We start from the raw sequence: 18008 nt of genomic DNA, 5'->3' as shown, positions 1-18008 counted from the left end.
AATATATTGACACCTTTTGTACAAATAAAAGCAAATTATAGATTACATTAATTTAACAAATTCTAATACAAAAACCGGAGTTATTTCATAAAATGCAATTTTTAAATCAAAGCTCTACAGAAACATACAACTCCCCTATAAAGATGTCCAGTCCGCTGAGCATTGTTTGCTCAAAATATAGTTATGAACTTAAATACACTCATAAGTGTATTACACTAAATTATACATTCGGATAAACATGACTGAAATCAGAGATGAAGGAAATCTACTTACGACAGAAGGAGCTGTACAGCTCAAGTGAGAAGCAGCCACCAGCTAAGCTCAACCCAGCCCGTGGGGGCAGCTCTGCCTTGCTGAGGGCTGACCACATCTCTCAAACATGCAGCTCTCCGGGCAACACTTCAGTGTTACCATCAGCAACCTCAAAGAGAAAATAACTGTTGGCAGTAAGAAATGAAGTCACAAGCCACGTCCAGATCACAGGCAGTGTCTTGCCTACACCACTTACAAACTAAAAACTTTCTTTAATAAAACTGATTTATAAAATGTTCGAAACAAATTTTTGCCTATTGCTCTACTTCACCAAGTCTACTCCTTTTGAATTGTTAAATATTATGAAATTACAGAACTAGCTGAATTAAAGGAATACAAAAATTATCATCTATTAAACATCCACTTTATACATAAACATTTCTGAAACAGATTTACAGTATACAGTTAGTTTATACAGCTTAAGCAACTGTTCCAATGTCATTTCTGTCAAACTGAAAGCAGCCAAAAGGTCTAAGGTTTTGTGAAAAGGTTCTTGGTCAACATTCAAATTTTACCTTTCTCGCACTGCTCACACCCACTTCATCAGAATAACATTGCTGGGTTCATTTCACAAACCATACATTATTCCATCTCACCGTATGCTGCCAGACCGGGTAATGTGCAAGAAAGCTCATTAACTCCAGTGTGGTTTTAAATACAATGTATCTACATTTTTCCCCAGAATGCTTTCGCTTCCTGAGCTAGACATAAAATACCTTAAAACAGGTTTAGACGCAGATCTGAGACCCCATAAGCAAACTACATTAAAATGCATAGAGCGTGGAAAAAACCCCACACCACTTTTGGTAGCTCACACTACTGCCTGTTAGCGCTCTAAATACATTTTAGATGGATCTAATAATCTGTTGAATAAGGTGGTAAACTTACTACTTTAGTTGTCTAAATTTATTATTGTATATTGCTCTTGCCTTTATGACTTAACAGAATGTGTGTATTTCACAGGCTACTAGACACTCCTCATAATCATCATCTTGTCATCGAGGTGACTGGACTTAGAAATGCTACAGGTCTGCAACAAAAGCATGCAATTTTGGTGGGGTTTCACTTGGCTTTTTAAGATTAAATATGATTGTGTCCAATACTACTAATCTAAATCAAAGAAAAACACCATATTAAAACTGGTGTTCTGCAAGTGCATTTCAATATTTTAAATAATTTTTATTTCCAAAAATATTTAAAGTCACCTTTAATGACAAAGACTAAATATAAAACAGAAACCTGAATTTTGTTTGGATGAAAACAGGTTTTGGAGCTGTGAACTCTTTTGGTTCTCAAGTTCCAAAATATTTTTGAAAGAAAAATTAATTTTCTAATCAAACCATTAATTAACTTGCAACAGAATCTGTATTATTAAATAAGCTTATACAGGAAATTGCAATATGGTAAGCTTGGGTTTAAGGTGCTACTCCATTCGCCTTGGAGTCTTTTAAGGACTTTACCAAGTGGGCATCATGTCTGGGAACCAGACTCTACCAAGATGCTTTGAAACCTCCCAATGAATCTGCTCTAAGCTGTATTTCTGATCAGGAATCAGAACTTCCTCCATAATAGAGAGTTGAGAGAGGCGACCGCCACACATCTTCACGAACTCCACAAAGGCACTGCAGGAGACTTCACATTCCCCGAGGCCCACGGCCGACAGGTACTTGCACCGCTCGGCGATGCAGATCAGCTCCTCGTCCAGCGGCCGCAATCCATTGGCACACACCACCAGCTCGACCAGGCGCGGGCACGTCATCCCCACGCGGCCCAGCACGTCCTTGCTGACCGACCTGCCGAAGTACAGGTGAGTGACGGGGATCTCGTAACGAAAGAACGGGTCAAACTCCTCCTCGTACAAGAAAAAGTACATGACTAAATTTACTTTAGGAGAGTGCTTGATGAAAGCGTCCCAGCTGCTCTTCTGAATGGTGTGGAACTGAGTCTGTCCGGGATTCTCACTGACCACATCGATGCGCAAGTGTTCTAACCTGACGTGTTTCTCCGAGGACAGAGCCAGCAGCAGCTCGTCGCTCAGCAGGTGGTAGTTCAGCGCCAGCTCTCGCAAGCCATGGCACTGGTCAGCCACACAAAGGATACCTGTGAGAGGACAGCACGATGCAAGGCGTTACACAGATAAAGGCACTGATGACTGAAAAAAAGTGGGAGGGAACTGTTTGTGTGTGGCAGGAGGGGTGCTTTGGGCACCTGTTTCAAATGTGCAACCAAGACCTTGAATCAAAACCAAATCAAACTGGACAACCAGAACACTAATCTTTTTCAAAGGCAGGATCTTGTGACTTTTTTGTACCTACATGTGAGACAGACACACACAATGTGACTACATCTCTGTTTTGCTGGGAATCAGAAAGAAGTGAACAAACACATAAACAGAAGTGACACATACATAAATAGCATATTCTGAGTGTTCTGTTGTAAGACTACATATACTCAATCTCACTTTTGTAAAAGGTGCTTACTTATGATAAAACTATTTCCTTAGCCAGCTTGGAAGAACTGCTGAGTGCTCTGTGGCTGACAAAGCAACTGTGAGTGAAATCTGTCATCTGAAGAAAGCAAATGTAAAGCAAAAGTAAAATGAATGTTATATTTTAATTCAATAGAGAGGCTCCTGCTCTCATATTTATTTTTTCTAGGAAAGTATAAATGCTTAAATTTGGAAAAGCTACAGCAAAAAAGAGGAAAACAGTAGAAATTTGGAGCAGTAATTTCTAAAACAGCAATTTTCAGATTCTCTTTAATGATTCAATATTCAATGCAGCTCACAGAAGACAAAATATTAAAAAGAGAATTCGGGTCAGTCTAAGGTTTCCACTCACACTATTTGTAGATACAAGCGATGGTATTATACTGGTAACAATACTGAAATAAATAAAAAGCACTAAGAAGAGCATTCAGTCCTCTGCATTTCATGTAACCCAGAAAACTGCATGAAATGTAGGATACAGCCTTTCCATTAAGAGAAGGGATGAGAACATAGCATTTAACATGAAACTGAAAAACCTGAGCTCAATACACTGAAGCAACAGGAAGAAATTCAGAAAACAGCAGTTATTTTAAAGTGCAGCTATTAAATTTAGGGAAGCCTATTCTGAGCATAGAAACGCTTTTTTAAAAAAAATCACTGCAAAAACATTGCATGAATCAGAAGGGTCACTATGATCACTCTCTAAGGAAACTCAGACATGCTGCTTCAGAATACCTAGGTCTGTTGAGATATATAGTATTTTAGGCAGTTTCAAGATCCATATACATTTTCTCATCTAAAAAAAGCTTGTTGTCCTGGCTGCCATCCTTCCATAAATCTTTGTTAACTTGTGGGGTACACTATAGACCAGTGCAATGCAAAAAGGGAAGAGCTGGGGTACAACTTACTGTGATTTTTATGGGTCTAAAACTGGATATACATGGTCTGTCAATGCAACTATGCATCCTATATAAAGAGCTGACAATGTATACAGTGTAGACAGCTACTGGAATGCCTGCCTGGAGCCCATGTATTTCAGAGAACACCCCTAGGCACTGCCCACACCTTAGTGTCACTGAGAGGTAAACAGCTCTGCTCTCTGATCTTACTGCTGAGTTGCATCAAAAAAATCCCTGACTCATGATGCTCCTGATAAAGGCACACCTGACACCTACTCTGCTTCCCAACTCCCAAGAGAAGCAGCCCTCCTACCCCATGCCACAGCACAAATACCACCTTTACAGGAACACTTTCCATTCCCTCTGTTCCAACAGTTAGTGTTTCAGAGTGGGAACACCAAACAGAAGTAACTTCAGATAAACTCACAAAGATTAGAAATACATCACTGCCTTTGTTTCTCCAGCCCAAATTCAAACGTGTCTCTTTATCTTTACACAGTAACTTAGAGCAATTCACTGTTTGATATCAACCTTTTTCCTATATCCCTGCAGTAGTGGAGTCTCTCTTGCTCTACTTTCATTACTCTTCTCTGTCCTTCACTAAAAAATTTCTTGAGAACTGACCTAGTAATGAACATTCCCCCTTCCTCCAATCTGAAGACATTTTAATTGCATCTATAAGTAATTAGTTTTGCAACTCACAGCCCTTTTGTTTCCATAAAGCTTTTCTATATTTTTAGCAGCCTGCTAATTACAATATCCCCATTACAAAAAAAAAAAATCCAGGTCACTTTTTCCTTCAACAGTCTCATTTTTTGCAGCCTGCCTGCTCTGGAAGCCAGCCATCCACACACCAGCTTCTTTCTTTCTTTGTTCCACTTGGTGGGATGCCCCTCCCTGGACACCAGGTGCCCACCAAAGCTGTGCAATCGCTCCCTTCCCCAGCTGGGCAGGGGAGAGAGAATACAGTTAAAAACTCAAGAGTGAAGATAAGGGTGACAGGGAGAGATCACCAATTACCATCATGGGTAAAACAGACTCAACTTGGGGAAATCAATATATTATCACTTGAATCAGAGTAGGGTAATGAGAAATAAAAGTGAATCTTAACACACCTTCCTCTCACTCCTTTGTTCTTCCCAGGCTTAACTTCCTTATTATTTTCTCTACCTCCTTCCCTCCCAGCAGCACAGGGGTACAGGGAATGGGGGCTGTAGTCAGTTCTTCAGACATTGTGTCTGCCACTCCTTCTCCTCAGGGGGAGACCACCCCTCACTCTTTCCCAGTCCCTCACATGGGAGCAGTCCTCCATGAACTTCTCAATGGGAGTCCTTCTCAGACTGCAGTTGTGCTCCAGCGTGGGTCTCTTCCATGGCATGCAGTCCTTCAGGAACAGACTCCAGTGTTCCACACAGGGTCAATTCTTGCCATCAAACATGCTCCAGCATGGGCTCCTCTCTCAACACATGCTTCCAAGAGACTCTTCCAGCATGGACTTCCCACAGAGTCACAGCCTCTTTCTGGCATCCACCTGTCCTCCATGGGCTGCAGGTGGACCTCTGCTCCACTGTGGCCCTCCATGGGCCGCAGGGGCACAGCTGCCTCAGCATGGTTTGCACCATGGACTGAGGGGAATCTCAGTTCTGGCACCTGGATCAGCTCTTGCCCCCTCCTTCTTCATGGACCTTGGTGTCTGCAGAGTTGTTTCTCTCATGTATTCTCACGCCTGTCCCCAGCTGCAACTGATCTCCTGCAGTACCTGCTCCCCATTCTTAAACAGGTTATCCCAGAGGCACTACCATTGTCACTAATGGGCTTGGCCTTGGCTCTGCTGGACAAGGGGAAGCTTCTGGCAGTTTTCACAGAAACCACTCCTGTAGCCCCCTCACTGCTCCACAAAACAAGTGCCATGCAAACCCAGTGCATTCACTTTTTTTCCATCTCAAGGCACACCCTTATCTGAATTAAGCAGTTAAACTTTCCTACTGTTTGCTCAGCACTCCCTGGTTTTGTTACTAATGCATCTTACCCCGATCTATTCATCCTCCATGAAGAACATGGAGGCTGGAACATGTCCTTTAACAGGCATGACCATTTCTTACCCATTGTTCCTTCAATTTACAACCATGCAAGATACATCAATCAGAACACACCCATGTCTCCTCCCAAATTATCAAGTGTATGATGTTCCAATGAAGCCTTCTAGCAAGGATTATCCACAAACCAGCCAACTCTGCTAGAGCTGACAGGCTACTCTTCGATCCAAGTCCAAGGAAATGACTCTCCTGCCTAGCTACAAATTACTGCTGAAGCCTTTTCCTCTTAACAGACACAGCTGTTATGGCTCTTGCACTTCTCAGACACAAGGATTCTCAAAAAACAATTTTAGGCTGGAAAAGCCAGTCCCTCAAGCCTATTTAAACAAACCCCATCTACGACTAAAAAGCTTGGAGGAGGCAATTATGCAGTTAATTCTGGGAACACTTTGCTGGACCAGGCTGCTGCAAAACACCACTCCTGCATTTTCAGGACTTCTTTATACAAAGCCAAACACGAGGCTCTGTCTGAGAGCTACACTTACAAAAGGTATTAAATTTGTTTTGTTTGTTATCACTACAGTAACACACCCTCTGCAACAGTACTGCTTTTCCCTTGTAGAAATCCTGCTGGTGAATTTGACAGATAATAAATCTAGCATTTACAGCTGCAATGTATTTGCACGGAGAAAGTTATGGTGTTATGGTTTCTATAGTTTCTACTCATCCTCAGAAGAGGAATCACACTAAATTGCCAGCACTTCATTTACAACTCCTCTTCTCTTTCTCAGTAGAAAACTGTAAGTGTTAAGCTGATGGTCTGTGAATAAATCTTAAATTCGCTGTGTGTTGTGTAAGTCTATCAGAAATGTTAATTCTGTGAATTTCAACAATCTTGAATGATTTTGTTCTGGTATGAGCTGGCTTCATTCTTGTTACAGACACAGTTAAGAGTGTTAGAGAAGTACATCTGGTGACTGTAGAAGTTTTACACAGCTCAGTCTCATCTCCCCTTTTTGATACTGTCCGCAGTTTTTCTCCAGCGATGACTTTCTTTCAGAATTACTAAACCAGCATCTTTCTAAGCCATGGCATGGCAACAGTCAAAACCCACACATAACAAAGTATGGAAAAGAAACCTGTATTCCAAAAAAGCTTCATTATATTGGAATACTTTATCATTGCACAAATTGAGCACAATCAATTTGATATGTTCTCATTAAGTTCCACATGAGGTTAACTATTTGCCCACAGCAGACATGCACTATTTTATCATTAGCCCAGTAGTCACTGTGAAGTGGTAGGATAGATGGATTGACTACTAGCTGGAAGTACTTTATTCATGGACAGTTGCTGGTAATACCATACTCATCTTCCCTCTTACCCCACCCCTCTGTTTTCAGAGGTGTACTGGTTTCAGACAGAATTTATTGCATGCATTAAAAAATCCCAACCAACCAACCAAAAAACCCCAAAGAGGCTAACCCCAAAACCACAGCAGCTTACCAGCTGGAGAAACATGAGGACAGCTGCTCATTTTCAACAGTTTGAGGGTGTCACTGTTGTTAGCCACCAGAACCTTGAGAGATGGATCATCCACGGGTGTGTCATCAATTTTAAGTGAAGAGAGGGATTTGGAGTTCACAAACACCACTGTCAGTGCAGAAATAAAGTGAGACTGAAAAAAAAAAGGAAATTTAAATGAAAGAGTAGTATGTGAAGTAAAGATCTCAATGGTTTCACAATGTGCACAGCACTCCTAGTTTTTAGTTCTTGACATTATTTGTTGAAAAAGCATTCTTTTGATATTGCATAATTTAAAAATTATACTAAAACTGACATTTTTAGTAGAGGAAGTGTAATAATTTTTTGCTATCTGTTTATGTATTGGGCAAATCAGAATGTATAACATCAGATGTTAATCAAGAACCTGACCTTGGACAATCCACTGCGCAAATTTAAATCTGCAGAAAGACCACAAGCAAAGGGAAAGCCTAGAAGCCCTCATTTTGAGGATTTGTTTTAATGTTCTTTGAACAGATGAGACAAGTCATACTCTGAAAGAAGCATCTTGTAGAAGAGGAATTCCCTCATGGCAAGTTCTGCTGCATACGTAGTCAGGAGTGTTTGTATCCAAAGACAAATGACTGCACTGCCTGCCTACCACCCACACAGAAATATTTAGGGTTTGGACAGGTTTCTTGGAAAGCTAACTGGAGTGGTCCAAACAGAGCCAAGGAGCAGGAAATCTATGAACTACTGAATAAGCAGCATAGATAAGGCAGGACAAGTGCTCAGCATAACCACTGAAACTTATCCTTAAAGACAGAGAGCCCTGGGAACCTGAACTTGAGAAACACAGACTAAGGAGCAGATACAGCAGTGATGGTAAAAACCACTGGTGGTTATGAAGTGAATATTTAGTTCATCTCATGATTTCTTATCAGACTGACCAAATAGACTTTAAAAAATAATTTTCTCCATGCACTACATTAAGTATCTTTAAAAAACTGAGCTGCTGCTTGGATTTCAAGCCTGTTTCACTCTGAGCCACAGGCACATACCCTGAATACATTTATGTAAGAGAAGGCCTGGTAACAATATTTGTTTGTTCATAGGTGATATATTTGTGATTTTTAATAAAACTGCCACACAATGAGATTTACAGTAGGACTTACTTCTTTCACGTTTACACAAACTTTCAAAGTCAGTTCATGCAGATGGAAACATGAAGTTCAACTCAGAATCTTTACACACTTTGGCTTTAGGGACCACTCCAACTATCCCAACAGTATGCTCATATGTGTTATGTACAGAAGAAAAGATGCTTTAATATTATTTCAACTCTGTATTATGAGAATGTTAGCACTGTGTTTTTATTCTCTGTATTTAGAAAAAGAAGGTTGTTAAATAGAAAGGCAAAGAAAGTTAACCACACTTATTAAAAAAGGTAACTTGAACCTTCTAGTTTGAAGAGGTAGCAGGAAACAGGCAATATCCCAACATGTAAAAGCTGGTCTTTTCAGTATTGCCATATCTGTAGTCTGTAGTATGATTCTTTAAAAGATTCTACACACCTAAAATGTACTTAGTGAAAAGACAGGCAACACAACTCTAAATATGAGTTAGAGATATTTGCCACATGTCAGGTCACTTGACAACAAGAGAGCACTGATGAAGATAATTCCAAGTAGTTCAGACCTCCTATACAGTCTGATAAAAATAAGACCCCCACCACCCCCCAAGAAATCCAAAACCACAGCAAAGTATTAACCATTTCCCAAATTAATTCAGCTTTGTCTGCTTTTCATCTAATGGACCTGTCACTAACAGCTTCCCACAAGAATTCAGTCACAGTCAAATTAAATTCTTTAGTTTCACTATTTGTCCCTTATGCAAGTGACAAAACTATTGAAGTCATAAGCACCACAAGGCAAATTATCCTTAGAGCTAATTTTGACTTATTTTGAATCTATTTTTTTAAAGGCCAAATGTGAACTTACTGAGAAACAAAAAAAAAAGGAAACCCGTGCTTTATAATCCTTGAAGCTGAGTAAGAACATAGCATGAACAATTACAAGTAATTACTCAGCAAGCTAGACACGATCCTAATATATCCCTCCAGTGAAAACTAAGAGATCTAAAGCAGCATTCAGGTTAATAAAAAAAAAGTAAGAAAGAGCTGAAAGGACAAAGTATTTTTAACACACTGTGGATTGTTGTCACTATATTCAGGTTTTCTTATCATCACACCTCGAAGAACATCAGAAAAGGAAAAAAATCAGAGTAAAACTAATTAAATATCTGAAAAGCCTCTTTGAAAATTATCAGTTAAAAATACATATTCAAGAGAGACATATGACATAGCAGTGACCACTGCAAGGATAATAATTGATAACCCTTCTGTAGCAAACCTCACCTGCAGCCTACTTCCCTTTCCAAGGCTGTCTCTAGTTCTTCCTTGTCCTTACTGCCATCAGTAGCCATGACAACACTGAGATCTAGCCAATAGTCTATTTGTATCTGGCCCTTCACAACCACTCCCCTGCTCCTTCCACCTCACTAGCAGGAATGCTTCTCTAGAAGCACATGTAAGAGATTTGTCATCCAGATTAAATGCTTTCTAACAAGATCTGATTTTTGGTAAATGTGCAAGGTAAAAATCTTGACTGAAAATTTCAGAAATACAGTGCACTTCACCAAGTATGTTAATGCTTGACTGCCTGAAGTGAAGCCCTGCAAATCATGATCCTATTTCTTTCTGAAGAGATTGTGTAAGTCCACACGGATAAAACTCTACCAATCATTTGATTGTAACTGTCTCCTAAACAAACCCCACAACACAATTACACAGACCTGAACTGTCTAGCCTCTTAGCTTGCACCACACTGCTCAGCACTACATTGAGGTCAACAGACAGGAGGACTTGAAAGAACAAGGTCAGGCCTACACTCTCATATGATTCAGAGACTGAATGGAACTCCATATATCCATCACTGTACATATCAGCTCCTCCCTTTATTACAGGCCAGACCACTAAAAAACGTTTCTTTATCCAAGATTCATATTCCCACAATAGAATTTTTCATAAAGTTACAGAAGTACTGTATGAAACACTGCAATACTTTGCAATAGAAAATATACATAACAAAATACCTTTGGTAAATCCATGAAGCTTGGCCGGGCAGTTGAAATTAGCCCAAGTGTTTTCAGAGAGCAATTCACAAGCTGTGATAAAATATCACAAGCTGCTTCTGCAGATTCCTTGCTACTGTCCACCTTAAAACAAAACGAATTTCGTGTTCAGAATGCACTGCAAATACACTCTTTAACTTTTTTTTTTCACTTTACCTTCTGAAATGTGATGTAAAAAAAAAACTCTCATTGTGAACCCATCAATGTTATTCTTTATTCCCCCAAAAAAGTATGAATCAAAAATCCAAGACTATTTGCTCTAAATTTACTACTTTTCTAAACACTTTGGTAAAATATAGCATGTTGAGGGGTTAGCTAAACAGTGTGTTCCAAGATCCTCATTCCACATCAAGTAACAAGCCAGTGGAGGGTCCAGAGCCTATTCCACTTCCTCTTTACATTCCTCCTTACCAAAATGCAAGAATTCTATAAATCCTTTCTTATGTGCAAAAGTCATTTCTTTTTGCAGTGGCTCAGTTCATAAAACTGAGCTGCTGGAGAGTTAAGTGCATTATCATATAAACCTGAATGACTGGCCCTTCACTGCTAAACCACAACAGATGCAATGGATACTCTAAAAAAACCAAACCAAACCAAGCAAACCAACACAAATCCCAAAACCTTCATTAGTCAGCTTGCTACCCAACCAAATCACTAAGCTTGTCTCCAGGGGACTTCCCCCGACTCTCAGATGTGCTTTCTGAATGCGCAGCAGCCATGAGAGCTTTGCAGACCTACAGAACAGTATAAAGCTTGATCACAGGATCAAATTTAACTCCACTGTAAGCCATGCTACCTTGGCAGCAACAGATTCATTTTCTGCTCAAACATAAGCTGAAAAACCTTGATTTTCAACAATTCATCCTTCTTTGCCTATAGACAACACCCCTCTTGTTTTCAGCCTTTACAGAGGACTGGTGAGTGTTACACCCACTTCCTTGTGTATTCTGCAGCACTGGAACAACTGAAGTGACACATGAAAGAAATGATGGATCACCCTACAAGCAAAGGGCACCCAAAATTCCTTGGGTGTAAAGCAACACAGACAGGAGATAAGACACTGGGAGGTCACTCCACTACAGCCCCAGGTTTTCTTTATTTGGATGCTGATAAAAGCCCTGCAAACCACGTGGTAACAGTTTGTATCTGGTACTGCAAGCAAGCAGTAGCAATACATGTGATCAGTTAGAGGTGACTCAGCTCCTCACATGCTGATGATTCCAGCATTAGAACTGCCTGATCTCAGAAACAAGTATGCTGAACTTGCTGCAGAACACACTTCCTTTCCAAATTTCTCACACAGCTGATGCATATGCAGCCAGGAGATTCACAGCACCCTTCCAAAACACACTGCTATGTAAGCCCACATTAGAAGTTTTCATGTACTGAAAATAATTCCACAATGTGAATACATGCACCATCCTATGCAAACCACACAAACTCTCTCAGTCCCCTGTACGCAGCTGCACTGAGTACAGACAATCCCATACAATTGAAGATTAAAACTGCTAGTTGATGACTGGCAGTACTGAAGTCACTCTCTGTGCATTAGATGTTTTCTAACCATGAATATTAGAGCCAAGTACCTACAGGATGTGAAATGGGGAAATGCTCAACTTAGGTATTCTGACTGAAGTTAATTCAGAGGCAGTAACCCACTCATGCAGTCGTATCAGAACTATTTCTGTCCACTTCACGAAGCAGAATTTTAAGCAGCTGAACTGCTACATAAAAAACCTCAAAAAACCAAAAAAGCCAAAACCAACCAAAAAGCTCACAAAAAACCCCAAAAAACAAACCAACAAAGGACCCACAAAAACAAACAAAAAAACCACAAAAAAACACACCACCAGCCAAAAAAAATCCCATCTGACAGAAATAAGACAATGAAAAGGTAGGTTCAATACTGTTATTTCAAGTTTTGGTCCTCAAAATAAACCCAAACAAATTAATTGGGAGGTAATCTCCATGTCTACATGTCCATTTAGAGAATCCATTTCCTCCATCTATTAAGCCTGAAAACAAGGCCACCTACCACACTGACAGCTGCCCTATTCCTTTTTGGGATAAAAGTCACTTTAAAAAAGCCTATAAAGTACACTACCTTGAAGCTAACATACTGCAGGTGATTGGAATGCCTCTTTATTATTTGCTTGATTAGTTCAGGGTGTGTAGTCCTCAGGTTTGACGTGGCTGGTTGATTCAGCTCAAACTCAAAGCACCTCCAGAGATCAGGCATATGAAACACTTGGTTCCAGCTCCTGCAGACCTGGGATGCATGAGCACGATCCAGAAGTGGCAAGTACTGGAACACTTGCAGGATAATGTCTTGGAGCAGGTTTGCCCAGTCAGGACTCTGCACAACTGTGGTTTTCTTCTCTACAATCTTGTGTCTCTTGGATTCCTTCTCAGTTGTGTCTTCAGATGAACTGCTGTTGGCCTCATTAGTTGTCCTTCCTCGTTTCATTCTACAGAAGTAATTAAAAAAAAAATTATTTTGTAAATGTAAAAGAGCTGAGAACAATATTAATAGAAACTGTGGAGTTGAAAAGGGTATTTTATGCAACAACACCTTGGCAGAGTTTTTTTTCCTGCCATATATAAAGGAAAAAAACCCCAAGTAACAAACCAAAATGGCAGTCCAGAAATAACATTATCATCTAAACTGATATCTTTACTATTACTTCTTTAATCATTAACAGTGCCAACCCGTTTATAACAGTCACTCTCCTTTCAGTGTTTCATTTGTGTGTTTGAGAACACTTTGAACTAATTTGTTTTACTGTGTTGTTGATTATTACTCTACTGTTCTACTAATGGAAGGATAATCTTCTAAACAATTTTTTGAACACTGACATAAATATTCCTGGCCCAGTCCTATTAGGAACTAATTTATTAGGAACTACACTTGAAACTGTGGAGATAAAAATCAGGCAAGGAAGTAAATAATTACTGCATGTATGCTTGCAAGCACTGCATATTGCGATGTTGCATCAGACCAAATATTTTTTTTCTGATAAAGGAAGAATATTTTCTTTTTAAATTTATTTATTTAAAATGCATTGCTTAAATAGATATCTGTTTTAAATCAGTATCCTTGAAAATATATTTCATCAAGTCCATTGGTGTGCTTTCATTTTTCCAGCTAACTAGTAAATAGGCATTACAGAAGACTTCCAGTAACAGTCTGGAAGTTTCAACCCACAAAAAAAATTTAGAGAAGGGCCAGAAAAAATTCTTCAAAATTGTATTAAATTCAGCAAGGCCCACAGCAAAAGGTTGTAGCATATGCTTTTGCCATAATTACATCACCTAAACAACTTCTACCTTATATTACATTATTGGAGAGAAAAAGACCCTTACCACTACATATATCTGAAACACATCCAGGCTCACTGGGTTTTAATCCAAACATGTTCTTTTGTACATGCCATCTTACAAGTGAACTCGGCATCTGATCATTTATTTTCAAAAGCCTCAGTGTGATGCACATCATGTCCTAAAGGGCTCTGCTGCCTCATACTCAACTACAATGTGCTCAATTCCAGTCTCCAGAGAGCTGAGAGAATCCAGGGGCAGGGTGAGCCTGACACATAAAGCACCCCCAGCCTCCCTAGAAGATAAACAAGGACTTCATACACAGCAAAATCATCCTGGTTTAACATTCAAGTACAATTACATGTCTAGGGTTATCACATGCCCAGATCCCTCCTGGGATCTGAAAAGTTACATTTCCCTGCTATGTACTGCGACTAAGTCTGGAAGTACTTCCTGAAACAAAATGCCAGCTAAAAATTATACTGCTCATAATCCAGTGCATCACAGATTACTTTCTCAAAGGCAGCACCTCCCTACCTACCTTTAAAAGGCTTTAATCCTAGCTACTCACATGACAGAAGCAAGCTATCACTTAAGGTCTAATGCCACTCATAAGATGATGCAGACAAACCTGAACATAGGGTCACGAAAGACTGATGAAAAAAATTTGTCTTGACTATTTTAAACTCCTATTTTTACTCCCAGCACACTTGGAGGCAAGCAGAGCATGAAAACAGTACTGGGCAAAAATCTCTACTTGCTTCCTGAGAACTGTTTTCCGTGATTCAGTTCCCATCTACGGGACTATGCAGAACACAATTCCTGTGCTGGAACAAGCTTTCTGCTAGAGACAGAGCTCTGGTGCTGAGCCACTTCATCAGTGAAGAAAAGCAAGAAAACTGAACAGTGACTCAGAACCATCTGCAACTAACAAAAATATAAAGGAATTGGATTTTGCAACCATGAAAGTGGAATTCAACTTAAAATTAATCAAGAATTAATTGGCAAATCCACTGCAAGCCTGTTGTGTTTCTCTTAGAGATAATAACTCAGCATAGTGCAAGAACAGTATTTATAATAAGCTAGTCTGAAATGCAACATTGGTTTAAGCTTTAGGCTAAACAGATATTCCAAACAACTAGGTTATAAGGAGCATTCACCACAGGCAAGCTATTAACTTGCCAAACTCAGGCTTGCCTGTTTGAGGTCCAAGTCTTTCCAAAGCCATCTGTAAAAAGCTAAAGAAGGTACTGTTAGACTGGGCTCTCCAAGTCCTCCTTTGCAGAGATCCTGTCTCATCTGCTAGCAAGGCAGTAAATCTGCATAAACGTTCCAGTTAGGTAGGCTATTGTTATCACTGCATTAAGGTAGGGTTTGGGGTGTTTTTTTTCCCCTCTTTTTTGTCTCCCTTTCAGAGAAGACCAGGAGGGAGCTGCCACTGACAAAACTGCATTCATTTTTCTTCTGGAAAAAAAGCCTCTGGGATGCGTTGATAGGAGTGGACCAGTTCAATGACAGCTCTCACTGTGCACCTCTGAGCTAACTGGGATGAGCTCTAAGTAGTTAATATGTGCTGGTTACAGTCCAAAACCCACTCAGAGAAGTTGTGGGATACTGCCCCATATTTTTGTAAACAGCCAACTTAAAAAACAAAAAGACACCACAGCCATTACTTAGAGGTATACTGATATTTTCTTCTTCCAAGAAAATAAGAAGTTATATGTACTAAATGCCATGACTTAAAGCAAGGGACGGGGAAAAAAAACCACCTTTCCAGACAACTTTTTTTGTTACTGTATTTAAAGAGGTCAAGATTAAGATTTTTGAAACCTTTCAAAAGTATTTCCTTAGCAAACTTTTTCCAAACGTCGTTTTTTTCCAAAGGAAAAAAGTGCCTAAGCTAAAGACTAAAAAATTTATTTTAAGAACTGCATGACTGTTTTGTCATCTGATTTTTAACCAATTTGTTAATCTAATTTTTGGATTCTCATTTTAGAACTTAAAGTATCAAAATAGTTTTTTTAAAAATATAACTGCTTTCAACCTCTTCACATGCCAACAATAAAACAAATATGAAATTTTAAAAATGCATATTTGCCTGCACAAGTTTACAGAACTATCTAAAAATATATTTACTTTTAAAAGGCCACTTAAAGTAAACCTTTCTGGACATTTAACATAAGAAAAAGGCAATGCAATTAGAAGCTCAATTCATTTTGCTTTATGTATCCAGTAATTGAAAGATCCGACCACTTGAAACCCAAGGCCAACTTTTCAACAGGAAGACATGGATGCAAAATTCCATACTAGCAAATTACTCTATGAGTAAAACCTACTTTTCAAGGAATGATTGCTTATCACTTCTTAGAAATGCATGAACCATCAATCTTGCTTTTATCTCTCTCTGGCACACTCAGGACACACACATATCATTGTTTTTCAAACTGCTGCTGTAACCAACTTTGCTTTAGCAGCTAAGATTTTGCCAGTAAGGAAAATAAATCCCAAAAACCAAACCAACAAAAATACCCATCTCTATGGGGGCAGAGAGATGGGTGAAAGACGGGTGCGTGCCTAACTCCTTAAGATTTTCCAAGCAAATTTCTCCACCTATTATAAGGACTCGTTTCTGAACTCCGCACCTGGGCGCAACCCAGGCTATCTTGTTTGCAATAGTCATGTCCAACCCTAATCACACAGTTCAGTCACCGAGCAGCAGGAGGAGGAGCAAAGCACGTGCTTAGCATTGTTTTTATTGCCGAGTAAGGTACAGCCAGAACACAACGGCAGTTAAAAAACAAAACAAAACAAACCAAAAAAATCCCACAACCAAAACCAAACAAAACAAACTGTGCAGAGCTGTTTGCACCCGACTGATAACGCTTTCCCAAGAGCCTGTCCAACCGAGCTCGCTGTGCCTCAGCCCCGCTGTTCATGGAACACCAGGAACGCGCTGAAGGGGAGCAGAGGCTGAAAGAAGGGGCGAACCCAACCCCTCCCTGCCGCAAACAACCTGCTCCGCTGGACACAGCGAGGCTTTCACGACTGATTACCGTTATCACGGGAAAGCTGCGAAGCAGCGACCCCAAACACGGCGGAGTAGGATTTAAGGATCTCTCGCTACTCCCGGAGAAGGCTCCCCTCAGGGTCGGTTCCTTCCGGCCCAGCCCCGGCCCGGGGCGCGGGGCTCCGACAGCCCGGCAGGCCTCGAGCTCCGCGCCCCCGCTGCTCGGAGCCCGCTCCTGGGGCCTGGGACCCCGCGGATGGTCCCGCTGCGCCGCCGCCCGCCCGTTCCTGCCCCATCACCTGGCGGCTCCCTGCTGCGCTTCGCATTAACCGGGGCTCGGGCCGCGCTGGCGCCTCCGCTCCGGCCACATCAGCTCTCTCCGCCAAAGCCGACCCCAGCGCGCTCCGCCGCCCGACCGTCCGCTCCGTCCCGTCCCGCCCGCGTCGCTGCTTCGCTCCTTCCCTGGCCTCGCTCTCTGTTTACTTCCAGCGGCGGAAGCGACGCGAACCAGCCAAAATGGCGGCGGGCTGCGGCCCCACCTCCCCTCAGCGCCCCCGCCCGCGGCGCCTCGGAGCCGGGGACGGCGTCGGCTCCTCCTCCCGCCCGTCTGCACTACGGCTCGGGGCTGGGCGCGTCCCGCCTCGGGCAGGAAGGGAGCCGTGCAGTCTAGAGACGTACCGGGGCTAATCCCAGAATCTGTTAGGTTGGAAAAGTCCTCCGAGATCATCGAGTCTGGCCTATGATCCAACGCCCCCATGTCAGCTGCACCATGGCACTCAGTGCCTCCTCATTGCCGCGTCCAGTCTGTCCTTAAATGTCTCCAGGGATAGTGACTCCACCACCTTTCAATGCTCAGTCACCCTTTCCGTGAAGAAATTCTTCCTAGTATCCAACCGTAACCTTCCCTGGCGCAGTTTATGACTATGCCATCTTGTCCTATCACTGGTTACCTGGGGGAAGATGCCGGCCCCGGCTTGGCTACAAGCTTCTTTCAGGAGACGTAGAGAGTGACAGCTCCCGACCCTCAGCTTCCCCCCGACCCTCCCTTTTCTTCAGGCTAAGCACCACCAGCTCCCGGCTGTTCCTCACAGGACTTGTGTTCCAAGCACTTCCCCAGTTCCATTGCCCTTCTCTGGACACACTCCAGCCCCTCACTTGGTTTGTTGTAGCGTGGGGCCCTGAGCTGGACACAGCACTCGCGGTGTGGCCTCTCCAGTGCCGAGTACGGAGGCAAGCCCTGCCTGGCCCTGCTG

The 18008-nt window shown here is 41.5% G+C and overlaps 1 protein-coding gene across 2 annotated transcripts; it reads right to left on the bottom strand.

The window, feature by feature from the left end:
• Nucleotides 1-489: 489 nt before the first annotated feature.
• On the bottom strand, nt 490-17288 carry FBXL3 (F-box and leucine rich repeat protein 3). Of its 2 annotated transcripts, XM_036393331.2 has the most exons (5): nt 17055-17285; nt 12535-12898; nt 10392-10514; nt 7242-7413; nt 490-2412 (listed from the first exon to the last, which is right to left on the bottom strand). In XM_036393331.2, exons 2-5 carry the CDS (start codon nt 12895-12897, stop codon nt 1769-1771), a joined length of 1302 nt encoding a protein of 433 aa, XP_036249224.1. In that variant the 5' UTR covers nt 12898; nt 17055-17285; the 3' UTR covers nt 490-1768. The 2 variants fall into 2 exon arrangements, with proteins under 2 accessions (XP_036249224.1, XP_036249302.1); XM_036393409.2 differs by lacking the exon at nt 10392-10514 and having other exon boundaries at nt 17055-17288.
• Between the last annotated feature and the right edge of the window lie 720 nt (nt 17289-18008).

This window comes from Molothrus ater, chromosome 2 (assembly GCF_012460135.2).
Source record: "Molothrus ater isolate BHLD 08-10-18 breed brown headed cowbird chromosome 2, BPBGC_Mater_1.1, whole genome shotgun sequence".
In the NCBI taxonomy this organism is placed as follows: Eukaryota; Metazoa; Chordata; class Aves; order Passeriformes; family Icteridae; genus Molothrus; species Molothrus ater.
Note: the sequence above shows the minus strand (reverse complement) of the source record. Positions and strands in the feature narration are given on the sequence as shown.